The 25,084-nt window shown below is 50.7% G+C and overlaps 1 protein-coding gene across 3 annotated transcripts; it reads left to right on the top strand.

Moving 5' to 3' along the window:
- Positions 1-2,120: 2,120 nt before the first annotated feature.
- On the top strand, positions 2,121-24,542 carry SPOCD1 (SPOC domain containing 1). 3 transcript variants are annotated; one of them, XM_010353840.2, is made up of 16 exons: positions 2,121-2,204; positions 2,786-4,198; positions 13,227-13,268; positions 14,306-14,482; positions 14,783-14,905; positions 15,059-15,113; positions 15,436-15,520; positions 16,325-16,484; positions 16,600-16,716; positions 18,202-18,327; positions 20,701-20,812; positions 21,039-21,189; positions 21,498-21,648; positions 22,311-22,400; positions 22,581-22,767; positions 23,714-24,542. In XM_010353840.2, the coding sequence occupies exons 2-16, from the start codon at positions 2,825-2,827 to the stop codon at positions 24,361-24,363; spliced, it is 3,600 nt and encodes a 1,199-aa protein (XP_010352142.2). In that variant the 5' UTR covers positions 2,121-2,204; positions 2,786-2,824; the 3' UTR covers positions 24,364-24,542. The 3 variants fall into 3 exon arrangements, with proteins under 3 accessions (XP_010352142.2, XP_010352137.2, XP_010352149.2); XM_010353835.2 differs by having other exon boundaries at positions 23,675-24,540; XM_010353847.2 differs by lacking the exon at positions 2,786-4,198.
- Positions 24,543-25,084: the final 542 nt, after the last annotated feature.

Genomic DNA, 25,084 nt, shown 5'->3' with positions numbered 1-25,084 from the left:
GGTTTAGTATTCCATTGGCCTGGAAGGTTCTCACAGTCTCACCTGGCACAGGTTTAGTGCCCGGGAATTCCATCTCCCTTGCAATCAGACTTATCAAATCCCTGGTTCTGGCTGGGTGTAGTAGCTCACGGCTGTAATCCCAGGCCAAGATGGGAGGATCGCTTGAGCTCAGGAGTTCGAGACCAGTCTAGGCTACAAAGTGAGACATCATCTCCACCAAAAATTAAAAAAAAATTAGCTGGGCATGGTGGTGCATGCCTGTAGTACCAGCTACTCAGGAGGCTGAGATGGGAATATCACTTGAGCCTGGGAGTTCGAGGTTGCATTGAGCTATGATTACACTACCACAACCCAGCCTGAGTGACAGAGCCAGACCCTATCTCAAAAAAAGCCAAACACCCCTGTTTCTGCAGTAAAAGTATTTACATAAGTGTATTTACAAAACATTACAAATGTCATTTGGTTTTCAATGTTAAGAATCAATCTACAGGTAAACAATGGTAAACTGAATTATCTTTACCGAACGGAACGTAAATGCTATAAACCTCAGTGACACAAAAGTAAAAGCTTAGTTCATGGATGAAGGCAGAAGCAGGGAGGGGACATCAAGGGAAATTACCCATTTCACACGGAGAAGAGTCAAGAGATACAATATACAGAAGAAACAGACATTTAAGACTATTATTCAAAGTGATAATATAAACCAATAGTAAAACTTAAAATATAAATATAAAAAAGAAGGCCAGGCATGGTGGCTAATGCCTGTAATCCCAGCACTTTGGGAGGCTGAGGTGGGTGGATCACAAGGTCAGGAGTTCAAGACTAGCCTGGCCAGCATGGTGAAACCCCATCTCTACTAAAAATACAAAAATTAGCAGGGCATGGTGGTGCATGCCCGTAATCCCAGCTACTCGAGAGGCTGAGGTAGGAGAATCGTTTGACCCTGGGAGGCAGAGGTTGCAGTGAGCTGAGATCGTGCCACTGCACTCCAGCCTGGGCGACAGAGCGAGACTCTGTCTCAAAAAAAAAAAAAAAAAATATATATATATATATATGAAAAACGGAAGAGAAAGGGGGAAAGGGTGGTTAATAAAATCACCACAGCAGGAAGTCAACAGATAGATACAACAGACATAGTTAAAACTAATAAATCAAGTAATAGAGGTATGAGTATATTATTCACAGTTATGAAATTAAAAAAACTAACATGACAACAAACATGATTAAAAACAAACAAAAAAAACCATAGTTTTTCCAGGAGTTGGGGGATTGGCAAATGATAGATAGCTTTACACTTTTTATTTCTAACCTTCTACTGGGCTTGAATCTGCATTTCCATCTACATTAATTATATCTGAGATAATTTTTTAAAAATTAGGCAAGCACTATTCACAATAGCAAAGACATGGAATCAACCTAAATGTGCATCAATGGCAGATTGACTAAATAAAATGTGGTACATATACACAATGGAATACTATGCAGCCATAAAGAAGAACAAGCTCATGTCCTTTGCAGGAACGTGGATGGAGCTGGAGGCCATTATCCTTAGCAAACTAATGTAGGAATGGAAAAACCAAATATTGCATGTTCTCACTTATAAGTGGGAGCTAAATGATGAGAACACGTGGACAGAAAGAGAGAAACAACAGACCCCGGGGCCTACTTGAGGGTGGAGGGTGGGAGGAAGTAGAGGATAAGAAAAAATAAACATTGGGTACTAGGCTTAACAACTGGGTGATGAAATAATCTGTACAACAACCCCCGTGACACAAATTCACCTATATTAAAAGCCTGCATATGGACCTCTGACCCTAAAATAAAAGTTTAAAAATAAAACAAAATAAAATTAGGCAAATAATCTAGATAAGTCTGACATTACCCTACTGGCTCAGGGACTATTGCGGTAGGATCAAGTTAAACTCTCAGGCAGGCAGCCAAGGCTCCTCGCTGCCACTTGCCCCCACTTACCTCTGCTTGGGAGCCACAAGCATTGGCACCTCCTCCGGGAAGCCCTCAGGAGGAAAGAGGGCGCCCTCTGCCGGGGTAGGAACGCCAGCACGCCTGGGGAGCGGCCCTTTGCGCACCATCAGGGACTCCGCCCCTATCCCTCAGCGGAGGCCGCCCTCCCCCGCGTCACGTGATCCCAACTCCTTTTCAGCTAGTGGGTGGAACCTCAGGAGGGAAAACCCGGGGAAGCCCAGGTGAGAGCGAAGACCGATGGGGCCCGGGTTTCCTGGATGCTGGGGGACTGTCCCAGTAAGGCTTGGGAACCTGGGTGGGGCGCCTTTCAGAACGGGACCGAAGGGAGAGAGACGGGGAGGGTCATGGGGACGAACCCCGTTCAGTATCTGCTCCTTGCGGAGTGTGAAAACTGGGAGAGAGACTCCTGGCCTTTCCACTTTCCTGTGCACCCTTGGGTGAGTGTCTTAACGTCTCAGAATCTCTGTCCTCACCTGTGGCTGCCAGTATGCAATGAAATAAGCACATAAGTCGTAAATAAATGGTATCTTAGTCCCATTTAAGCGAATTCGTGAACTCTCAGAGACGAGAAGACCCTGGAGGCCACTGTAGCTCGGCCCTGTTTGGAGGCAGGCCTCTCCACCCTCACTCAGGACACCGGCTCCTGCTGGGTGCTCCCCTCCCTGGAGTGCTCACCCCTAGGCCTCAGGAGTGGAAGGGTTTGGGAGCGCTGGCTGGAAGAGGGGCTTCTCCCAGCTCCCACTGAACGGGCTGACAAGTCGGACTCTACATAACAAAGTCTCCTCTTTCTGCCTCCACACAGGGCCCGTGTTGTGCTTTTGGCCCAGGTAGGTGGACAGACATGTCCCAGGCGGGGGACGTAGAAGGCCCCGGCACAGGAGACGCTGTGCTGAGTCCCCAGCACAACTGTGAGCTTTTAGAGAACATGAAAGGAGCCAGCTCCACGCCAGGCCTGGCACCACATGGGCCAGGAGCAAGCTCTGGGCCCCGAGTCAGGGCTGGCAGCAGAAGGAAGATCCCCAGGAAGGAGGCCCGTCGAGGTGCCAGCTCCCAGGCTGTGGGTGCGGCTGGGGTCTGCCCAGGGGTCATGGAGCTGCTAGCTGTGGGAGAGAGCCGGGGCTCGATGCCGGGTCCTGGGCTCCACATGCAGCCGCCCTCGGTGCCTGCTCAGGGGAGAGATCTGACCTCCAAGAGGCTCCAGGTTTCTCTGTGTGACATCTTAGATGACAGTTGTCCCAGGAAACTTTGTAGCAGGTCTGCAGGTTTCCCAGAGAGAGCTCTGGTCTGCAGGGAGAGGCTTGCAGGGGTGGAGGAGGTGAGCTGCCCCAGGCCTGGGGAGGCCAGAGATGGTGGAATGAGTTCTCCAGGGTGTGACAGAAGAAGCCCCACACTCAGCAAAGAGGAGCCCCCTGGAAGGCCCCTGATATCCTCACCAGGCCCAGTCCCTGTGAGGGTAAGAAAGAAATGGAGGAAGCAAGGGACTAATTCAGAGTGCTGGGAAGGGGCTGGTGGTTTCCTGTGGCTTGATCAGAGCCCTCGTGGGGACAACCTCCTCTCTGTGGGAGACCCTCCCCAAGGTGCTGACCTGCAGTCCTTGGGAGGCCCCTGCAGACCTCCTTCTCCAAAAGACACTGGGTCTGGGCCTGGAGAGCCAGGTGGAAGTGGGGCAGGATGTGCCTCAGGGACTGAGAAATTTGGATATTTGCCCGCTACAGGGGGTGGGGCCCAGCCAGGCAGCCCCTGTGGCCCTGTCTTGTTCCCAGTGCTCAGTAGAGGGGAGTCTGTCAGTTCAGCTGCACAGGCTCCTCCACAGAGCGCAGCACTGTGCCTGGGGGCGTCAGCACAGGCCTGTGCAGAGCAGCAAGAAGCTCTGTGTGTCGTGCGGGCTGGCAGCGATGAAGGCCGGGCTCCAGCACAGGACCAGGAGGAGCTGGAGGCCAAGGCTCAGCCAGCATCCAGAGGAAGGCTGGAACAAGGACTCGCTGACACCGGTGCCAGCTCCTGGGAGCACTTGGGCAGGCTCAGCTCCTCCCTGGACCCTGAAGCCAGCAGGGCCTGCTCAGGCCCACTCATGGAACAGAGAAGATCCAAGGGCACTAAGAACCTGAAGAAAGGTCCAGTGCCTTGTGCTCAAGACCAGGGTGCAGACGGAAGCTCAGACAACTCCCACCAGGACAGGCCAGAGGAACCCAGCCTAGGAGGCTGCCCCAGACTGGTGAGCTGAGTCTGAGAGTTTGGGATAGGAAGGGCCTGGCCATGTTTCTCAATACCATGCTTGGTGGTAGAATTTAATAAAACTAAGCGAGATGGACTCTTTGTGAACATTCTCTCTCTCATCCCTATTAACCAAACTGGGTAAAATGATGCCCACAAGCTGGAAAAGAGAAAGTAAACTACATTCGCTGAATCCTTGCGAGGGGTCATTATCTTTTGGAGTCAGTGAGTCCTGGATTGGAATCTTGCCTCTGCCCACTTCCTAGCTAAGTGACTGTGGGATGTTTTTTTAACCGCTCTAGGTTTCCTCCTTGTAAAAAAAAGGATACTAATTTCAGCTTCATGGGTTTGTTTCAAGGATTAAATGAGATTATGGTATAAAATAATGTACCTAGGCCTAGTGCAGTGGCTCACGTCTGTAATCCTAGCACTTTGGGAGGTGGAGGCAGGCAGATCATGAGGTCAAGAGATCGAGACCATCCCGGCCAACATGGTGAAACGCTGTCTCCACTAAAAATACAAAAATTAGCTGGGCGTGGTGGCAGGTGCCTGTTTCAGCTACTCTGGAGGTTGAGGCAGGAGAATCGCTTGAACCTGGTAAGCAGAGGTTGCAGTGAGCTGAGATCATGCCACTGTACTCCAGCCTGGCAACAGAGCAAGACTCTGTCTTAAAAAAAACAAAGGTGCCTAGCACAGCACAAGGCACAGGTAAATTGCTTAATTCGTGTTAAATTTGCTTTTCTTTTAGTGTTCACAGTTACCCTGTAAGATAGGCGTTAGCCCCATATAACCAGATGGGGAAACTGAGGCTTGGAGGGTTAACAATATTCTCCAGGCTCACACAGCTAGGGAGTCAGTGCCCAGCTATGTTCCCTATATCACCACTTCCCTTTCCTTTGTTCTTTTCCTTTATCATCATCATCATTTTATTAATAATCATAGCTAACATTTATACACCAAAGGCAGAATAAGACTCTACTTGTTTTTGTTGCATATTTCTCACATAGTTGAATTTTCATCACGTTTATTGAATGTGCATGATGTGTTAGGTGTTTTTGATTTAATCTTCACATGATGTCCACGTAGGTGAGGTAACAGACCCAGCTGGTGAATGGGAGCAAGGGTACAAGCCCAGGCTGTCTGTCTTGAGATCTCACTGCGCTGCCTTCTCTGTGTATCTTCTGTGTTATCAGCACAGTCGTAACAGCATCTGGCTTACTTAACATGTACTGGATATTGTGCTAAGCCCTTTATCTGCAATCTTTGTAACAATCCTATGAGGTAGACACTATTGACATATACCCATTTTACTGATCTGAACACTGAGACTCTGAGAGGTGACATGAGTACTCAAGGCCAAACAGCCAATTAGTAAAATAGAACCAGTGAGCTGTTTTCCACTATGCATCAAGTCTTTTTATCTATAGATAGGCTCCTGTTATGCCTTATTGTTCCAGGACTTTGGTTGGTTTTGTAAGTTCTGTAGTATTTGAAGATCTTTCCCAGTGGGTTCACCTTGTTCTGCCGAATTTGATCTTTTCCTGAGCCCTGCGTCATCAGTGTCTATGGATGTATTTGTCACAGCCACAGGTGCTGTCAGGATGAGGGCTGGGACTTCCCCTTCTCATTTCTAACCACTGTAGTCTAGTTAGGAGCATGAGCCCTGGAGGCCAATAGGCTAACATTCAATCCTGACTTTGCCGCTGTCTGAACAACCGAGGTGAGTGGCTTCACCTTTTCAAATGTAATTCATCTGCAAAATGTGGGTATGAAGAGTACTTACCTCCTAGGGAGGTGGCGAGGATGAAATGAGATGACACATGTTTGACATTTAACACAGTGCTTGGTGCAAGAAAAATACCCAAATAGGTTACCTGTTAGCGACATAAGCAATTTCGTCCTGCTGTAAATAATGCAGAGGTGACCATCCTTGTGCGTCTGGCTTCTCCCTTCTTCATGTGATTTATTTGGAGAATTGGGATTCCTGGGTCTGCAGCCTTTGAAGGGGCTGGTTTGAGTGCGGTGGTGGAGCCAGCTTCCTGCCTGGCTTGACTGGAAGCAGCCCACGACTGCTGGCTCCTCCAGGCTCCATCCTTGACTCTGCGGCACAGCCCATCATCCTACAGCTTTCCAAACAGCTCGTTGCCATGACAACCAGTACCAGCTGAGGGAGAAGTATTGAGTCTGGGCTGTGACAGGGACGGGCGGGTGGTTGCAGACAGGGCTGAGTGGGGCCTGGGCAATGCGGGGCACAGTGCCTGACTGATCTGGAGCCCCGTTTAGGGCCTTAGCACCTTCCCCTGGAGACAGCCTGGCTTGTAGCAGGGGCAGACAGAGAAGTTCAAGGTCAAGCTCTGCCTCTTACTCCAGGGTGACTTTAGACCTGTCTTTAGACATTTAGATGAGTTTAACTTTTTTTTTTTTTTTTTTTTTTTTTACTTAAGCTCAGTGGCAAGAAGACTTTATTAGTATTTTTTTTAATTTACTTTTTTTTTTTTTTTTTGAGACGGAGTCTGGCTCTGTCGCCCAGGCTGGAGTGCAGCGGCCGGATCTTAGCTCACTGCAAGCTCCGCCTCCCGGGTTTACGCCATTCTCCTGCCTCAGCCTCCCGAGTAGCTGGGACTACAGGCACCCGCCACCTCGCCTGGCTAGATTTTTGTATTTTTTAGTAGAGACGGGGTTTCACCATGTTAGCCAGGATGGTCTCGATCTCCTAACCTTGTGATCCGCCCATCTCGGCCTCCCAAAGTGCTGGGATTACAGGCTTGAGCCACCGCGCCTGGCCTACTTTTTTTTTTTTTTTTAAGATGGAGTCTCGCCCTGTCACCCAGGCTGGAGTGCAGTGGAACAATCTTGACTCACTGCCACCTTCGCCTCCTGGTTTCAAGGGATTCTCCTGCCTCAACCTCCCGAGTAGCTGGGACTACAGATGTGGGCCATCGTGCCCGGCTAATTTTTGTATTTTTAGTAGGGACAGGATTTCATTATGTTGGCCAGGCTGGTCTCGAACTCCTGACCTCAGGTGATCCGCCGCCTCGGCCTCCCAAAGTGCTAGGATTACAGGCGTGAGCTACCGCACCTGGCTGCAAGAAGACTTTAGACATTTAGAAATGTGTCCCTGCTCTGAATCTGAGTTGCCTCCTCTATAAAGTGGGGAGAATGAACTGGGCCCCAGAACTGCCAGGAGTCGGATATCAGAGGCTGGCCATGTTGTATTCTTCTGGCATGAACCAGAGACTCTTGGAGGAGAGATGGGAGGGGGACTGGATGCCATTCTCTTGTCCATCCTGGGCCCCACAGTGGCCAGTGAGGTTTAGAGCTGCTCTGTGGGTAGGAGAGCAGTGGGTGTGGGGAGGGCAGCTCTGTCAGTGACCCTGTGCTGCTCGCAGTCCGCCCGTCATCACCAGGGAGGCACACAGCTCCTCTGGCCTGACCCAGAATCCCTGGTTCAAGGTATGCTGTCTGCAGCTGCGAAGTGTCGGGAGATGAGTGAAGGAGGAGCGTGTCTTCCCAACAGATGAGCAGCCTAAGAGGAGCTCGTTTCATTAGTGTGCTTACTATAGACTGAGAGCTTCATGTATGTCATCTCATTTAATCCTCATGTTAACCATTAAAGGTCAAGGTCGGCTGGGCGTGGTGGCTCACACCTGTAATCCCAGCACTTTGGGAGGCCAAGGTGGATGGATTGCTTGAGCTCAGGAGACCATCCTGGGCAATGTGGCAAAACCCTGTCTCTACAAAAAATACAAAAATTAGCTGGGCACGGTGGCGTGTGCTTGTAGTTCCAGCTACCTGGGAGGCTTAGGTGAGAGGATCACCTAATTCCAGGAGGTCAAGGCTGTAGTAAGCTGTGCTGGTGCTGCTGCCTTCCAGCCTGGGCAACAGAGTGAGACCCTGTCTAAAAAAAAAGAAAAAAAAAGTCAGCATTAATATCCCCATTTTACTGAGTAAGAAAACTGGGATTCTGAGAAGTGACTCACTCAGGACACATACCGAGTAAGTGGCCGAGCCAGGATTTGACTCTAGTCCTGCATAACTTGGGTGTTTATGGGGCTTTATTATCATTTGTTGAACAAGGAGGGGGTCTCGTCCAGGGATCTCACAGTCTAATGGGAGGAGAAAGCCACTAACCAGAGGATTGAAATACAGACTGAAGCCCAGTGGACCATGGATGTCCAGAGGGGAGGGGAGGGCAGAGGAGGCGGCTGTCTGAACTGGGTCTGGGCAAGGGAAGTAGGTGTTCAGCAGGTGAGAAAGTAGGAGAGGCTTGCTAGGAAGAGGGCAGTGCTCTGCAGGGCTGCATTGCAGGAGGCAGCTTGGAGTGTTGCAGGAGTGGAGGGATAGGTGGGAGTTACAGGTGGGACAAGAACCAGGTGGGAGAGACCAGCAAGGGCAACATTGCTTGAATGGAAATGGAGAGCCTGCAGGATGGTCGAGTGTCAGGATGGCCTTTCTCCAGGGCAGGGACCAAGGAACTTTATCAACACCAGCATTTACAGAGAGAGCTTCTTCTGTTCCAGGCACTGTTCTAAGAGTCTCGAATAATGATAATGATCCTTGCCCCAACACCATGAGGTAAATACTGGTATTATCCTCATGTTACTGATGAGAAAACTGAGGCACAGAGAGATTAAGTAACTTTCCCAAGATCACACAGCTCCTAAGTGTTGGCACCAAGTATCTCCACTGCATGAATATGCCCGAATTTATTTATTTGTTGACTCCGTGTGGACATTTGTTTTTTTTTTTTTGTTTTTTTTTTTTTGCTACTACATTTGGTGCTGCAGTGATAGTTTTGTATGGGTTTTGGAACATACGGGCAAGAGTATCTCCAGGGAATATTTTCTGGGGTGGAATTGCTAGGTTATAGGGTGCACACATCTTCAACTTAAACAGTGCCAGATGTTTTCTAAAGTGGTTGAAACAGTATACACCCCCACCAACAGTGTATGAATGTTCCAGTGACTTCTCATCTTTGCCAACCCTTGATAGTTATCAGACTTGGGTTTTTTGCTGAAATGGAGATATGCTGCAGTGTCTTAATGTTGTTTTAATTTTTACTGCCCTCTTACTAAGGAGCATCTTTTCATGAATTTTGGTTATTCTTGTTAAGTCTTTTCCTTAAAAAGTTTTTGTTGTTTAACTTTTCCTTATTGATTTGTAGGAGGAGTTTTTTTTTTGTTTGTTTTGTTTTGTTTTTTGAGACAGAGTCTCCCTCTGTTGCTCAGGCTGGAGTGCAGTGGCATGATCTCAGCTCACTGCAACCTCAACCTCCCAGGTTCAAGCGATTTTCCTGCCTCAGCCTCCCAAGTAGCTGGGACTACAGGCGCCTGCCACCACGCCCAGCTATTTTTTGTATTTTTAGTAGAGACGGGGTTTCACTGTGTTAGCCAGGATGGTCTCGATCTCCTGACCTCGTGATCCGCCCGCCTTAGCCTCCCAAAGTGCTGGGATTACAGGTGTGAGGCATCGCGCCCAGCTTTTTTTTTAAATCCCCAAATTACACACTGTTATTATAGTTTCATACAATCAATGTTTGTTTGGATTTAACAACATCATCATTTTCTTTGCTCAAAATGCTTCCTTTTGTCTCAGCTTTTCTAGCTGGGATTCTTTTTCGTTCCTTCTGCCTCAGGTTTATCTTTTAGCATTTTGTTTATTGAGCAAAACAAAATTATCAAGAAAAATAACAGCTCTCGATTTTTTTCTATATCTTTATTTCTTTCTTATTCTTGAAAAGTATTTTGTCTGGGTCCGCAATTGATAGTTATTTTCTTTAAGCACATTGAAAATACTATTTTTCTATGTTTTGCTTTTCATTATTACTATTGAGAAAGTAGCTGTTAGTCTAATTGCCATTCCTTTATAGGTAAAATGTATTTCGGTGAATGGGATCATAGAATAGTAGTTGAAAGTATGGCCTCTGGAATCAGACTGCCTGGATTTAAATCCCAGCTCTTTGGTTTTCTAGCTGTGTGACATTGGGCAAGCTGATTAACCTCCCTGTGCCTCTGTGTGCCTTAGTTTCCTCTTTTGTAAAATGGGGGAGATAATAGTACCAGTATCTCATAAGATTGTGGTGAGGATTAAATTAACTAATATGTAAAGCACTTGCCACAGACATAGCACATTTTAAGTGCTATTCAAGTGTTAGGTATTTTTTCTCTTTATGCGTCTAAGGATCTCCTTATCATGAGTGTTGATGTGTCTAGGTATGAATTTCCTTTTATTTAATCTGTTTGAGATTCACTGAGTTTTTTGAATGTGTAAATTTTTGTCTTTTATCAATTTTGAAAAATTCTTAGCCCTATTTCTTTAAACACTGCTTCTACCCATTCTCTTTCCTCTCTGCTTCTGGAACTTTAGATTTTCCTCCCTTCCTTCCTTCCTTACTTCCATTCCTCCTATCCTCCCTTCCTTCTTCCTTACGTCCTCCTCCTCCGTCCTTCTTATCCTCCCTCCCTCCGCCCTTCCTAGTGGCCCTCATTACCCTAAGAAAACCTCCCCCCTACTCCCATCCTCCCCTCCAACTCACACACCCCACCCCTCCCTCCACACCAAGCACCATGCCTCACCCTCCCCAATCTCCCCCACTCACTCCCTTCCCCCACTCCCTACTCCCCTCTCAACTACTCTCTCTCTCCCCTCCCCTCCCCTCTCTTTTCCTTTATTTTGATACAGCATCTTGCTGTGTCACCCCAGCTAGAGTGCAGTGGTGTGATCACTGCTTACTGCAGCCTTGACTTCTCGGGCTCAAACAATGTTGCCACCTCAGCCTCCTGAGTAGTTGGGACTGCAGGTACACAGCACCACGCCTGGCTGTGTTTTTTTTTTTCTTGTTTTTGTAGAGACAGGGTCTCGCTATGTTTCCCAGGCTGCTGTTGAACTTCTGGCCTCAAGCAATCCTCCTGTCTCGGCCTCCCAAAGTGCTGAGATTACAGGCGTGATGTGTCTCTTAGTGCTTCACAGTGTCTGTGTGAAGATTCTGGATAATTTATTTAAATGTGTTGTCCAATTAGCTAATTTGTTTCAGCTGCATCTAATATGCTAGTAAACCTATATGTTGAGTTTTAAACTTTAATTAAGATTGTTACATTTTTCATTCCCAGAAGTTGTGTTTGGTTCCTGATCATATCTGCCTGGTGTTTTTTGCAGTTTTTTTTGTCCTTCACTCATGTGTTCGTTTCCTCCTTTTATTTCTTCAAACTTATTATACATATGTAGTTTGTATTCTGGTCTGATAGTCCTTCACTCGCCTCATTCTCCTGCCTGTTGTTTCGGAGCCTCATAATGTGGACATTAGGACCCCTGAGACAGGGGCCAGCCAAAGGCTTTGAACTGTGAAGGGCTGGTCTTGATATTTTTCCTGTTGCTCTTCTTCACACACCCCTGTTTTCTTTGTTTTGTCTCCCTCTTTCTCAATTTACTTTTTTGAAAGGCTGATTCATTGTCATGGTTCCAAAAAACAAAAAAAGTGAAACTCATCTTTCCCGGCACCCAGTTACTTCCCTACTGGCAGCCTGGGTTATATAGGTTTTTGCAGATACTTCCTGTGATATTTTATGCGTATTCAAGCAAATACAAATTTTAAAATTCATTCTGCCTGTAATGCGAATGGTAGCATACCACACGTATTGTTCTTAACTTGTTTTTAATAAAAAATATGTTTCTGGTTATAAAAGAAATACATGCTCCTTTTGAATAACATGAATACCCATGTGTCTACAAGTAGAAAGTCAAAGTCTTCCTGGAATTTCATTCCCCAGAGATAACCTCTATTATGTATCTATGAATATGTATTTACATAAATGGGCTTATGCAACAGATGTTGTTCTGTAACCTATTTTTTCTTTTTCTCCCAATAATACTTCATGACATCTTTCCATGAATCTTTCCACGTCTCCACATAGCCCCACAGCTAAGTGCTTGGGCTTTGGAGTCAGACAGAGCTAGGTTCTAATACTAGCTCTGTAGCTTAGCAGCTATAGGACTTTTCACATCCTCTCAGAGCCTCAGTTTCTTCCTCTGTAAAATGGGGATAGAAATAGTATATACCTCATGGTGTCGTTCTGAGACCTTAATAGCATGAAGGATGTGCTTCCTGTGGGGTCAGATACTTCACAAGCCCTCAACAAGTGGTAATTTTTATGATGACTTCCTTACCCTTTATAAGCCACATAGAATTCATAGTGCGGGCCGGGCACGGTGGCTCAAGCCTGTAATCCCAGCACTTTGGGAGGCCAAGACGGGCGGATCACGAGGTCAGGAGGTTGAGACCATCCTGGCTAACACGGTGAAACCCCGTCTCTACTAAAAAAAATACAAAAAACTAGCCGGGCGAGGTGGCGGGTGCCTGTAGTCCCAGCTACTCGGGAGGCTGAGGCAGGAGAATGGCGTAAACCCCGGAGGTGGAGCTTGCAGTGAGCTGAGATCCGGCCACTGCACTCCAGCCTGGGCAACAGAGCGAGACTCCATCTCAAAAAAAAAAAAAAAAAAAAAAAGAATTCATAGTGCGAAGTGTCAACATTTATTAACCATTTCCCTTTGATGGGCCTTTTTTTTTTTTTGAGATGGAGTCTCACTCTGTTGCTCAGACTGGAGTGCAGTGGTGCAATCTTGGCTCACTGTAACCTCCGCCTCCTGGGTTCAAGTGATTCTCCTGCCTCAGCCTCCCGAGTAGCTGGGATTACAGGTGCCTGTCACCATGCTTGGCTAATTTTTGTATTTTTAGTAGAGATGGAGTTTCACCATGTTGGCCAGGCTGGTCTTGAACTCCTAATCTCAGGTGATCCACCCGCCTCGGCCTCCCAAAGTGCTGGGATTACATGCATGAGCCACCACACCCAGCCTGATGGACTTTTTTTAATTAACCATTTTCCCTTTGATGGACAACTTTTTTGCTATAAGTACAACTCAGTGAACACTGAACACATACCCTTTCAACACGAATGTCTTCTTTTTGTGAATTCCCTACCATGGGGTGGCTGGGTCCTGTGGATTCTAATCTCTGCATCCTCTTTCTCTCCAAGGAGGAAGTGAAAATACCCCATGGAGTGAAGCTTGTGTGTTACGTAGGTTTTTACGTTTTATTACTGCTTTTCTTCCTCCGGTAGGGTGGAGTGGCAGGGCTCCTCCACAGTAGATGTGGAGATCCTACCCCCACCCAGCCTGCCCTCCCCCAGTGGATCCTAGTGCTCCCCTCCCTCTATAATGTTGGATGTTAGACTTTTAGTTTCCTGCAGACCTTGGAACCTGACCATTTCATGATCATTCATTCAAGGATTATTAGTCTTCAGAGTCACCTACTTTTAAAACAATCCCCTATGGTTTGCAATAAGTGAAAAGAATTGAAACACACTTAAAATGGGCTAAAAGCCTAAAGAAAGCAAGAAAAGAGGAAGGAGAAGGGGGATCTTGTTACAATAATACCTTACTCTCTACCAATCCTGGAAAGGTATACCTGCCAGGCTCAAAGTTAACACTGAGCTTCCTGGCAGCCATAGCAAAAAGGGGAGCAGGATAGATTCCATAGTTCATTAGAAGAACAAAATCTACTGTGCACCTTGAAATGGTCATGAAAGAATTTCTTTTATCAGCAATAGAGGAGTGATCAGCAGCCTTACAGAGTGTAAGCCTTACAGATGACTGCATTTGGCTGCTTCAAGGGAGAGGCAGACAAGTCAGTGACCCCTGAAAGGGTCACGACAGAGCTTTGAACAGGAGGAGGTGGAGTCAGAACAAGGCGTGTCCCTTCTGATGAGACGTATCTGTGGTCAGAAGGAGGGTGAGAGGGTCCTGGCACAGAGTCCAGTTAACTGTGAATGTGACTGGGGGTTAAGGGGGAAGTTGAGAAAGGATGGGGATGGAGACAGGCTCCTCTCTTGGGACAGAGGCTAGCCAGGTAGCAAACATTCACTGAACACTATGTGCCAGGCCTTTTCCAAGCATTGGGAATTCAGGGGGAACCAAGACAGGCATATTCTCTATCCTCATGGAGCTTATAGTCCAGTGGGAGAGAGACATTCAATAATTACAGGTGAGGCGAGCACTCTGAAGGCGGGGACAGTGGCTGGCCCTGCTTGCTTCTGAAGTGCGATCTCCCTCGCAGCTGGGTTCCGGGCCAGTGATCCAGCTCCTGGGGGCCCTCAGCCACGGCCAGGCAGCGGGGCAGCTGCCGCCAAAGCTGGAGGTTCTGGAGGACTTGATGGAGGTCAGCTCACCCTCACCTGCCCAGAGGCTCAGAGGAAAGAAAAGGCCCATGGTGCAGGGCCCTGCTGGGTGCCAGGTACAGAACAAGTGATGTCATTTAATCCTGCTGAGAGAGGCACCTTCACACCTGATTCACAGAGATGTCCCTGAGGCTTAGAGAGAGGGTGCCACTTGCTTGCGGTCATTCAGAATAGCCAGAGGCAGGGTTAGGCCCCAGCCTGCATGGCTGGCCTGGGCTCCATGTGTACTTCCTTCTGCAGCTCTGAATTCAGGGTGGACTGGAGGAGGGAGGGGCTGGGCCTCCAGTGCATCTGGGGAGGGAACAGTTCCTGGCCTCCATTTCCAGCTAACTAGCTTGTCTGCTCCCCGCCCCAAGGTTTTCCAGCCTCCTCCAGGAGGCACAGCAGGGGAACCTGGTGGCCTCTCTCACCCCTTCTACCCTCCAAGAAGTGGTTCCCTGGCCCTTGGCGACCCCACCTCGGACCCTGCGTGTCCCCAGGTGAGTGCTTCTGCCCTGGCCACGTGCCTCCTTCACTGGAGCATGGGTCAGGGAGGATGTGGGAGTGGGGAGGTGACTAGAGGAAGCAGTGTCCCCTGGGCTGGAAGGCCGGGCCCACCAGCACAGCTTCAATTCCTCACGCCTCCCCCACAGAGTGGCCCAATGGAGGCTGAAGAGGAGCCTCTGCTGGAGCAGGCAGAGGACTCAGGTGAAGGGCCCTGGAGGGAGCCTCCTCTGCTGGCCCCTGGCTTCCAGAGACTGCTGGGGTCTGGGGAGGACAAGGGCCCAGCTCCTGGCCCCAGCCCCTGCTACGACTCTTCTCTCCCCACATCCCATCAGCCTGTAGCTCCTCCCCGAAGGGGTGGGGGCCACTGGCTGCCTGGTCTTGGCTCCCAGATGGATAGAGGGAGGGGTCTAGGTCTTCAAGGGTGGGACCCCTCTCCGGTCTGCCTAAGCCCCTCAGTCTTGAGTCAGCCCCCTCCCCTTCCCACTGGGCACCCTTGGGAGCTTGTGACACTTTCTCCCCACAGCTCAGCTCCAACAGGAGAAGCCATCCCTGTATATCGGGGTGCGGGGCACTGTTGTCCGCTCCATGCAGGAGGTGCTGTGGACTCGGTGAGACCTTGCTCCCCACTCCCCTGACATCCCAAAGGCCGCCCTCACATGCCCCCGTCTTCGGGGCCCTGCCACGTTCTAAGGGCTTCTGGGTGTCTGGCTAACCCTGTTTGGTAGCTGTGCCAGGTCTCTTGCCCACATAAAGAGCCAGTGGAGAGCTGAAATTTGAAGCTGGGTCTCTCTGGCTTTAAGGCTATGCTTCCCCACTCAGCTGCTGCAGTTCTCAGCCTCGGCTCAGGTCCATCCTCGTCAATATCACCCGCAGCAAATACTTTCACACAGTGAGAGGCTGTGCTGGGAGCGGCTCAGAGATCTGAGCCCAGAGCTCTCATTTGCTGATGGGGAGACCAAGGCCCAGAGAGGGTCAGACTTTGCAAAGTCCACATAGCAAGTCAATGACAGATGACACCGAGGGCCAGGGCTCCGTTCCCTCCCCCTGACTCCTGCCTTACTCTGACCTGATCCCAGCTTCCTCCCCTCCATACATCCTATGGGCCAGAGATGGGGCACGAGCTGACAAGTCAGACAATCGGGTTTCAAATCTTGCTTTTGCCACTAATTACACGGCTGTGAGTAAGCCCCTTATTTTCTCTAAGCCCCAGTAACCCCATCTGTAAAAGGCGAATGATCCTATTTCCTCCTCACAGAGTAGGGGTGAGAATAAGTAGGTTCCTGCAGGGAAACACCCATGACAGGAACAAGTTGGCCCAGACCCTGCTGCCCACCCATTTGCCTCCCTCTGGGACTAAGTGCCTGGAGAGCCTCCCGGGCTCAGTGCCCCCCACCCTGCCCTGGCCTCCACAGCCTTCAGGAGCTCCCAGACCCAGTGCTGAGTGAGGAGGTGGTGGAGGGCATCGCTGCTGGCATTGAGGCAGCCCTTTGGGACCTGACGCAAGGCACCAACAGCCGGTACAAGACCAAGTACCGCAGCCTGCTGTTCAACCTGCGGGACCCCAGGAACCTGGTGAGCAGGGCTTTGGGCTGGGCCAGGTCCCCTCTGAATCTCAGAGCCCCCGCAGGATGCTGGAGTGGGGGAGCTCTTTCAGCGTGTGGTGCAGCCTTGCCCCCTGCCCCCACAGGACTTGTTTCTCAAAGTGGTTCATGGAGATGTCACCCACTATGACCTGGTACGGATGAGCTCGATGCAGCTGGCCCCCCAGGAGCTGGCCCGCTGGCGGGACCAGGAGGAGAAAAGGGTGAGTGCTGAGCCCAGTCAGGATGGGTGAGGGGATGTGGGGGCAGCGTGGGTGGCCTGAGGTTGGAAGAGGGAGAGACAGAGACAGGGAGCGAGGGAGGAGGAATTCAGAAAGACAGAAACAAGGAAACAGAGAAGGCAGACAGGGAGTCAGAGAGACCCTCCCCACAAGAGAAACAGGAGAAGGGGTGGAAATGAAAGGGACTGGGGTTGGAGAGCTTGATAGAGATGTGACACACTTGGTTTTCAATGGAGCTGGACTGTGGGGTCGGGGGCTGGGGGAGGACTGTGGTGAGACCCAGAGTCTAGAGTCCTGAGGTACCTCTCTTCCTATCCCAGCTTCAGATGCCCTGGAAAAGACTGGAGGTCTTCCTGGTACCCCAGGTTGAGGGAGGGGCCCCATAGCCCCCGGGATTCACAGCTGTGTCCCCATGTACCCTGTGGCCGTGGGTCTCTCCCTGCCTGGGGTCTGCTCTGGGACAGGGAAGCTGTGGCACTGAGCGGGCTTTGGAGAATGCTCACCTCATATTTGTTGGTAGCCCAGTGAGAGAAGAAGGGACTGATTTAGGGGCTGAGGCCACTGGGATGGGGCGAGGCACTCCAGCCCCTGCTCTGGAAGACACTGAACTGATTAGAATGAATAACCAGAGTCCATCAGGTGAATCCATCCACTATAGGCTGAGCTTCTGTCCAGGCTCTATGGGGACCAGGGATCAGGACCAGCTTTGTAATTTGCGGGAGCCGGTGCAGAATGAAAATGTGGGGCCCTTTGTTCAACAACTGCTAAGAATTTCAAGGTGACAATAACAGAGCGCTAAACCAAGCGTGGGCCTCCTAAGTGCAGGGCCCTGAGCGATTGCACAGATCTCATGCCCACGAGGCTGAACCCACCAGAGAGGAGCAGACCTCCTGTCCTCCAGGGGTGGTTAGAAAAGGAGAGACAGGTTTTCAGGAAGCATTGCAGGTAGAGTGACATTGATCAACAGTAAGACTCACAACTAGCATTTACTATGAGCCATGTTCCAGGCTAAGCACTCTATATATGTTGTTTAATATAGTGCTTTTAATTAAATTCCTACAGAACAGATAAACTGAGGCTTAGAGTAGCTAAGTGCTTGCCCCAGGCCATACCATCTTATGAATTTTATTAATGGCCCAGTGGGAACTCCAGAGCCTGCACTCTTTCAGCAACACCACACCCTTCTCAGAAGAGGATGAGGTACAGTCAGAGGTTGAATTGACCTGGGGTGAAAGCAAAATCCAGGAAGGCTTCCTGGAGGTGGCAGGACTTGAAGGGTGAATCAGTGGAAGATGGAGAGGTAGCGCTAAGGGTGGAGGGCTTCCCAGGGGAAGGGTATGACGGAAGTAGAAGTGTTGAGGAGGGGGAACCACAAGAGAGGGGCCTCAAGGGAGGAAAGTGAGCACGGGCTTTTGATGGCCAGAGGTCCCCTAATTGGGCTCAGCTTGGGCTGCTCCGCCTCTTCAGGGCCTGAATATCATTGAGCAGCAACAGAAGGAGCCCTGTAGACTTCCAGCCTCCAAAATGACCCACAAGGGCGAAGTAGAGATCCAGCGGGACGTGGATCAGACGCTGACCCTGGAGGATCTGGTGGTAAGTTGGGGCCTGACCTGGTGCTGGGCCGAGCCAATGCTCTGGGGGTCCCACGCCTTGCCTCACCAGCGGTGTGGCCTTGGGTATGTCACCTGACTGCTCTGAGGCCCACTTTGTTTGTGATAAAATGGGGACCGCGATCCTTAATGCATAGGGGAACATGGGGTGGGACAGTGCTGCTGGCACAGGCCTGCCAGTGCCTTGTCACTGCCGGTCCTCCTCCTTTTGGCCTCACCCCAAGGCCCCCACATGAGTGGTATTAAGTCCCATCATCATAGTCATCCCCAACCTCAGGCATTCTGCCCAGATCTCTGCTGGGAAGCGGCAGGCTGCGCTGCTCCAGGCAGTGACTTTTTCAGATGGAAGGAATGAAGACCCACTGTATTCAGTGGATTGGTTTAGGGATGCTCCAGGCAGGGAACCACCCAGCGCCCTGGCAGTTCATCCAGAGGGCCTCCTGGAACTTGTCTTCAGACCTGGAAAGCCAACAGGAGTAACAAGAGTCTAGGGCTCTTGGCGCTGAGGATCTGCTCCATCCTCATGTCCATCCTGCTTCTTCCTCCCCCTTGGCCCCGGCTTGCACATAGCCTGACATGGTGACTCAGCAGCCCCAGAATCCATGAAGCCATCATCTCAAGACTCCTGCAGTTGATTAGAACTTTCCCTTGGCTCCCTTTGGTCATTCTCAGAAGGCCACTCTGGCTGTAGTTGAGTGTTGTGTGGGTCAGGTGTTCACCTGGGTCTCATTAGCTGCGTGTTCAGGAGAGGGGTGCAGGGCAGGTCCCTTTAACTATATTCAGTCAGTCAGTACATTTATGGGCACCTACCAGGTGCCAGGCACGGGTCTAGGCACTGGGGAAGTGACAGTGAACAGACAGAAATCCCTGCTCCCCACTCCTACCACTAATATTCAGGCCAACGACTGGGAGAACTTCTACCTGTGCCAAGAGGAGTCCCAAGGGGTGTGGCTGCTCCCCAGTCTAAATCAGTTTGTATTCCCTGAACAAACTGAAGGCAATATAGGAGAAAAACCTAGATAGCCCCAGAGAGGAAGAGAGAGAGGAGGTGGGAGGGGAGGGGAGGGGAAAATAACACATGATAACAATCTTTACTGTTTATTGAACACCTGCTATGTGCCCCTTTACAGGCAGTGTCTCATTTACATCTCACAATGGCCTAGGAGGTCGGTGCTATTCCCTGGCCATTTCTGGGGTGTGGAACCTGACACCATTTACACAAGGTCACATACGTGTGGTGGGGAAGCTGAGATTTGAACCCAGCCTGACTCCAAAGCCTGTGCTGTGAGACTGTTCTGGAGGTGGTTGATAAGAGTAGAGTTTCAAAATCTTCTTAAACCATCCTAAAGCAATGATTGTTTTATGTTTAAAGCTATTTCTAGTATGAGGAAAAAAAGTGATTTGGCAATAGACGTCAAGAGTCTTTAAAATGTTCCTTATCCCTGATTCTGTCATCTGCTTCTGAAATCTTATCCTAAGGACATAATTTAAAGTTTAGGAAACTACTTTCTGCACAAAAATATCCTCAGTGCTATTTAGTAATAGTGAAAACCTGGAAATGACCCAAATGCATAGCAACAGAGGTGAGGCGTCCACTCCAGTCTCACCCCATCACAGCAGTGTCTATGGGGACTATATGACGTGACAAACGCCTTTGCTATTATTAGTGGACAAAAAGAGAACACTAAGTTGAATATTTGATCCCAGCTATTTTAGGAAAAGGACCCCCAAGCCCTGTGTATAGAAAAAGATTATAAAGGGCCGGGCGCAGTAGCTCACGCCTGTAATCCCAGCACTTTGGGAGGCCGAGATAGGCGGCTCATGAGGTCAAGAGATCAAGACCATCTTAGCCAACCAACATAGTGAAACCCTGTCTCTACTAAAAATACAAAAATTAGCTGGGCGTAGTGGTGCACGCCTATAGTCCCAGCTACTCGGGAGGCTGAGGCAGAAGAATCGCTTGAACTCGGGAGGCGGAGGTTGCAGTTAGCCGAGATTGAGCTACTGCACTCCAGCCTGGGCAACAGAGCGAGACTCCATCTCAAAAAACAAACAACAAAAAACCAAAAACCAAACAAACAGACAAACAAAAAACAACAACAAAAGAAAAAGATTATAAAGGAATACCTAGAATATCAACAGTGGTCTCTGAGTGGTGGGACAAGAAGGGATTTTCTTTTTAATTTTCAAGTTTTGGTGTTCTCCAAATTTTCTTTATGAGTTCACAGTATTTTGGTAATAAAACAACATTTATTATTGAGAAAAATAAACCATATTCTGGGGCCCTCTACCCATGGAGGGCTCCTGGCATCCCCAGCCACCTTTTCAGCCTACCCCTCTGTCTTCTGCCTCCCAGGGATCGCAGGTGTTCCTGGACTGCAGCCCACAGGCCCTGCCCATCGCATCAGAGGACACCACGGGGCAGCATGACCACCACTTCCTAGACCCCAACTGCCGCATTTGCATGGGTGGGAGGGGACACGGGAGGGGTGCAGGGGTGGCAGCCAGGCTGGGGCTGAGCATGCAGTTCAGCAGCAACAGGGATTTGTGGCCTGGGGAGAGGGTGGCAGAGCAGGGGTGCCTGTGCCCCAGGTCACCTAGAAAAGCACCTGGTTCAACCCTGGCTCTAAAGCCCTGGACTGGCTTCAGTGCCGCTGCTGCCCTTGTTTCAGCTCCTGCCTCTGCTATTTGTAGACCGGGAGTCCTCGAATGAGCTGCTAGGCTCCTTCAAAGCCGCCAAGAGCTGCGGGGACAATATCTTCCAGAAAGCCCTAAGCCAAACTCCTATGCCTGCTCCAGAGATGCCCAAAGCCAGGGAGATGCCTCCCACAGAACCACAGGACAGGTGTGGGGTTGGGAGCAGGGAGGTGGATAATCCAGCAGGGCTGAATGGGAGGCCACCAGCTGGGGCAACAGACATAGCACTGGCTTTTTCTGTGTGGCCTTGGGCAAGTCTTCCCTCCCTTGGGAGCCTCACTTTCCCCATCTGTGCAATGGAACTAATCATCCCAGCCTTCTGGCTGCCCCCTGCACAAGACCAAGCTTGGGCCAATGTTGCAGTCCCCACAGTGGAGACACAGGATCTAATCTGAAAAGAAAGGAGGTGCCGGGAAAGTCCTCATGGCCTGCTCTGTCTTCTGTCCCTCCCTCTAGGGTCCCTCCATCTGGGCTCCAGGTGCCTGCTGCACCCACAAAGGCCCTGCCCTGCATGCCACCCTGGGAAGGTGTTCTGGACATGTTCTCCATCAAGCGGTTCCGGGCCAGGGCCCAGCTGGTCTCGGGACACAGCTGTCGGCTTGTCCAGGTGCACCTGCCCTCCTCGCCAGGGACTCCCTTACACACTGACCAGCCTAGGCAGCCTCTCTCTTTTCTTTTCCTTTCCTCTCCTCTCCTCTCCCCTCCCCTCCCTTCCCTTCCCCTCCCCTCCCCTCCCTTCCCCTCCCCTCCCCTCCCTCCCTCCCTCCCCTCCCCTCCCCTCCCCTGCCCTCCTCTCTCCTCCCCTCCCCTCTTCTCTCCTCTCCTTTCACTCACACATTCTAAAACAAGTCACGGACACTCCTCTCTGTGCCTGGCCCTGTGCGAGGCATGGGAGTAAATGAGATGTTGGTCCCATTCCTACAGAGACAAACAGGGTGAAAGACTCCCTGTCACCCAAAGCACATAGCAGGAAGGGCCCAAAGGAGAGTTTTAAGAGTGATCACTGAGTGACTTAATGATCAGCTAAAGTGTTGGATGAGGGCAGAGGATAGAGGAGGGAGGGAGGGGCTTCGGAGAAGTTGTAGATTAGCCAGAAGAGGCTGCAGACCTCCATGGGGCAATTAGAGCTTTCTGGGCAGCCATCGAGGGTACTGGAATACTGCCTGCCCATCTTTGCCACAGGCTGCAACCTTCCAGGTGGCTGGGAATGCGTCCACCCCGAGTGGGTGGGAAGCTGGGGTGCTGACTGGCCATCCTTCCTGCCCCCAGGCTCTGCCCACCGTGATCCGCTCGGCAGGCTGCATCCCCTCCCACACTGTCTGGGACCTTCTGGCCAGCATCTGCCCAGCCGAGGCCAAGGTAACTGCCCACTCTTGGGCATCCCTTCTTTTCCTAGCACCTTACTCCCACCCTTGTGCCCACTCCCTCTCCATATGGGGACATACTTTCTTACGGGGTTCTCAGGGGTTTCAGGGAGCCCAGGGGTGTTGGCAGGAACAGAGGATGACTGCGCTTACAGCTGCTCTCCTGCCACCTCAGGACGTCTGCGTGATCAGACTGTGCCCACATGGGGCCCGGGACACCCAGAACTGCCGCCTGCTCTACTCGTACCTCAATGACAGGCAGCGCCACGGCCTGGCCTCTGTGGAGCACATGGGGATGGTCCTACTGCCCTTGCCTGCCTTCCAGCCCCTGCCCACCAGGCTGCGCCCTCTGGGGGGCCCAGGTGAGTGCCCAGTCCCCATACCAGACCCTGCCTCTGCTCACTTGGTGACCAGACCAGGCGCGGTTGACACAGTCACCCAGCAGAGGCAGGCACATCTCAGAAGGGAACTCCTTACCCAGCCAGGCAAATATGAGAACAATGACAGCAATAGCTGACGCTTGGATATCATGAACTGCGTGCCAGCCATTGTTCTAAAAGCTTTCCCTAGACAAATTCTCGTAGTCTCAAAATCACTCTATGAGAATGGTAATATTAGACTAGACTCTCCATCTCACAGACGAAGAAACTGAGGGAGGAAGAAGGCAAGTGACTTGTCGAAAGTCACACAGCCAGTCAGTAGCAGAACTGGGCTTCACGCCCAAGCAACATGGCTTCAGAAACCTGGCCCCTAACCACCATACCACACTGCCTCTCAAGGTAGGCACCCTTGAAGAGAAACTCCTGGGACAGCCACATTTGACCCAGGCAGCAGGACAGAGGCAGGACCTACACACACTTGACTGTAACTGTCACCTCAGAGAGGAGGGAGAGATGTTTCACCACAGCCACGGGGGGCCAAGCTCAGCCTCTGTGCACAGACACCCTCCACGGTGTGGCTCCAGAAAGCAGCGAGGGTGGCGGTGGGGCTTTACCCACTCCTGAGCAAAGCGCTTGGCCTTTTGACGCTCCATGTCCTGAGACAGTGAGGTAGACTTTGAGTCTGTAGAGTCTTCAGGTCAAACCATCCATACCCCAGCCTCAGCCGGATGAGCCTTGATCCCGCAGAGCTCAAATCTTCCAAGACAGTCCCATCTTCCCACTTACTTTTCCCAGCATCTCATGGGCCCCATCTCACTGCAGAGAAGCCCTTCCTGGATCTAGCCTCCAGATCTGCTGCAGCTAAGCTGAACACAGTTCTCCCTCACAGGCCTTTGGGCTCTTTCTGTCTCCCCTCTTCTTTTCCCAGGTCTGGAGGTCACTCACTCAAGTCTGTTGCTGGCTGTGCTGCTCCCCAAGGAAGGGCTTCCAGACACAGCAGGGTCCAGCCTCTGGCTGGGGAAGGTTCAAAAGATGGTCTCCTTCAACAGTAAGGTGGAGAAGAGATACTACCAGCCAGATGACAGGAGGCCAAATGTGCCCCTGAAGGGCACCCCTCCCCCAGGAGGTGCCTGGCAGCAGAGCCAAGGCAGGGGCAGTATAGCTCCAAGGGGAATCTGTGCTTGGCAGAGGCCCCCCAGAGGCAGGGGGAGGCTCTGGCCAGAGCCTGAAATCTGGCAGGGTCCTGGGCGAGGGCAATGGCCCCCAGAACCAGGCTTGCGCCAGTCCCGGCATCCCTATTCAGTAGCACCAGCTGGTCATGGCTTTGGCTGTGGCCAGCACCTCCACAGGGACTCCTGTCCCCAACAAGCCCTGCTCCAGCACCTTGAATCCCTGGTGACCATGAGTCACCAGCTCCAAGCCTTTCTGTGCCCCCAGGACAAGAGCTCCGTCTCCTGCCCTCTGCAGTGTCTGTCCAGCCCCCTTGCAGCTCCAAAGCCCCCTGGCCCAGCTCTTGACGCCTCTTTGGGGACTACAGATGAAGCTGGCTCTGAGTGTCCCTTCCCTAGAAAGGCCTGACCCTCCTTACCCACCAGAACGGGTTTTGATGCCCTCACTAGTGTTGAAGCCTGTTCCAGAGAGAGATGGGGCTGCAAGGAGAGGATGGTTAGCTCTACCCACCTGCCCTGTTTGAGCTTCTTGTTTGACAGTGTTTGCTGTTGATTTTTTGTTCAATAAAGAATTTGGCAAAATTGGGATTGCATCTGCTAGCTGGTCAGGAGAGCCCCTGGTCCTGGTCCAATGGTTGGGTGGGTGTGTCAGTGAGTGTCTTGTGCACAAATGTGCAGCCTTGCTCATTGCTGGTCTGAGGTCTTGAACCATCACTGTGCCCCAGGGCACAGCTATTGCCACGGTAGTTTCTGGAGGCATTTTGCAAGTATTCTGAACTGGAAGGAAGAGGAAGTGGTGGGAAAGACAGTAGGACCAAGTTTGGGGGTGGAGAGAGAAATGGACAGAGCCTTTTGGAGGATCAGACATCAAGAGATTGCTAGAAAAAAAGAGCAAGTTGCAGTGGTTTTTAAATTTTTCAGTTAATACTAAGATTTTTTTCCTTTGACTAGATGGGGAAGGACAGTACATAACTCCACCATATTCCCTCCGAGTCTCTGTGTCTATGTGCTTCTGGGGGATCTCTGTGCATGGGTGTGCCTGCAAGCATGCGTGAGTATCCGTGTGAGTTTCATGGCCTGCCTGTGTGTAGGTCTCTGTTGAGGAAGTCAGGAGATCCAGATTGAGTGAC

This window comes from Rhinopithecus roxellana, chromosome 12 (assembly GCF_007565055.1).
Source record: "Rhinopithecus roxellana isolate Shanxi Qingling chromosome 12, ASM756505v1, whole genome shotgun sequence".
Classification (NCBI taxonomy): Eukaryota; Metazoa; Chordata; class Mammalia; order Primates; family Cercopithecidae; genus Rhinopithecus; species Rhinopithecus roxellana.
This window is presented reverse-complemented; position numbering and strand designations above follow the sequence as displayed.

Excerpts from the sequence above, each read along its gene's own strand:
- SPOCD1 (XM_010353835.2), top strand. The coding sequence starts at position 2,825 with ATGTCCCAGGCGGGGGACGTAGAAGGCCCCGGCACAGGAGACGCTGTG. Across the intron at positions 16,717-18,201 it reads GGGACCAGGAGGAGAAAAGG|GGCCTGAATATCATTGAGCA; the intron begins GTGAGTGCTGAG and ends CCGCCTCTTCAG. Across the intron at positions 22,768-23,674 it reads GCGCCCTCTGGGGGGCCCAG|GCCTTTGGGCTCTTTCTGTC; the intron begins GTGAGTGCCCAG and ends TCTCCCTCACAG.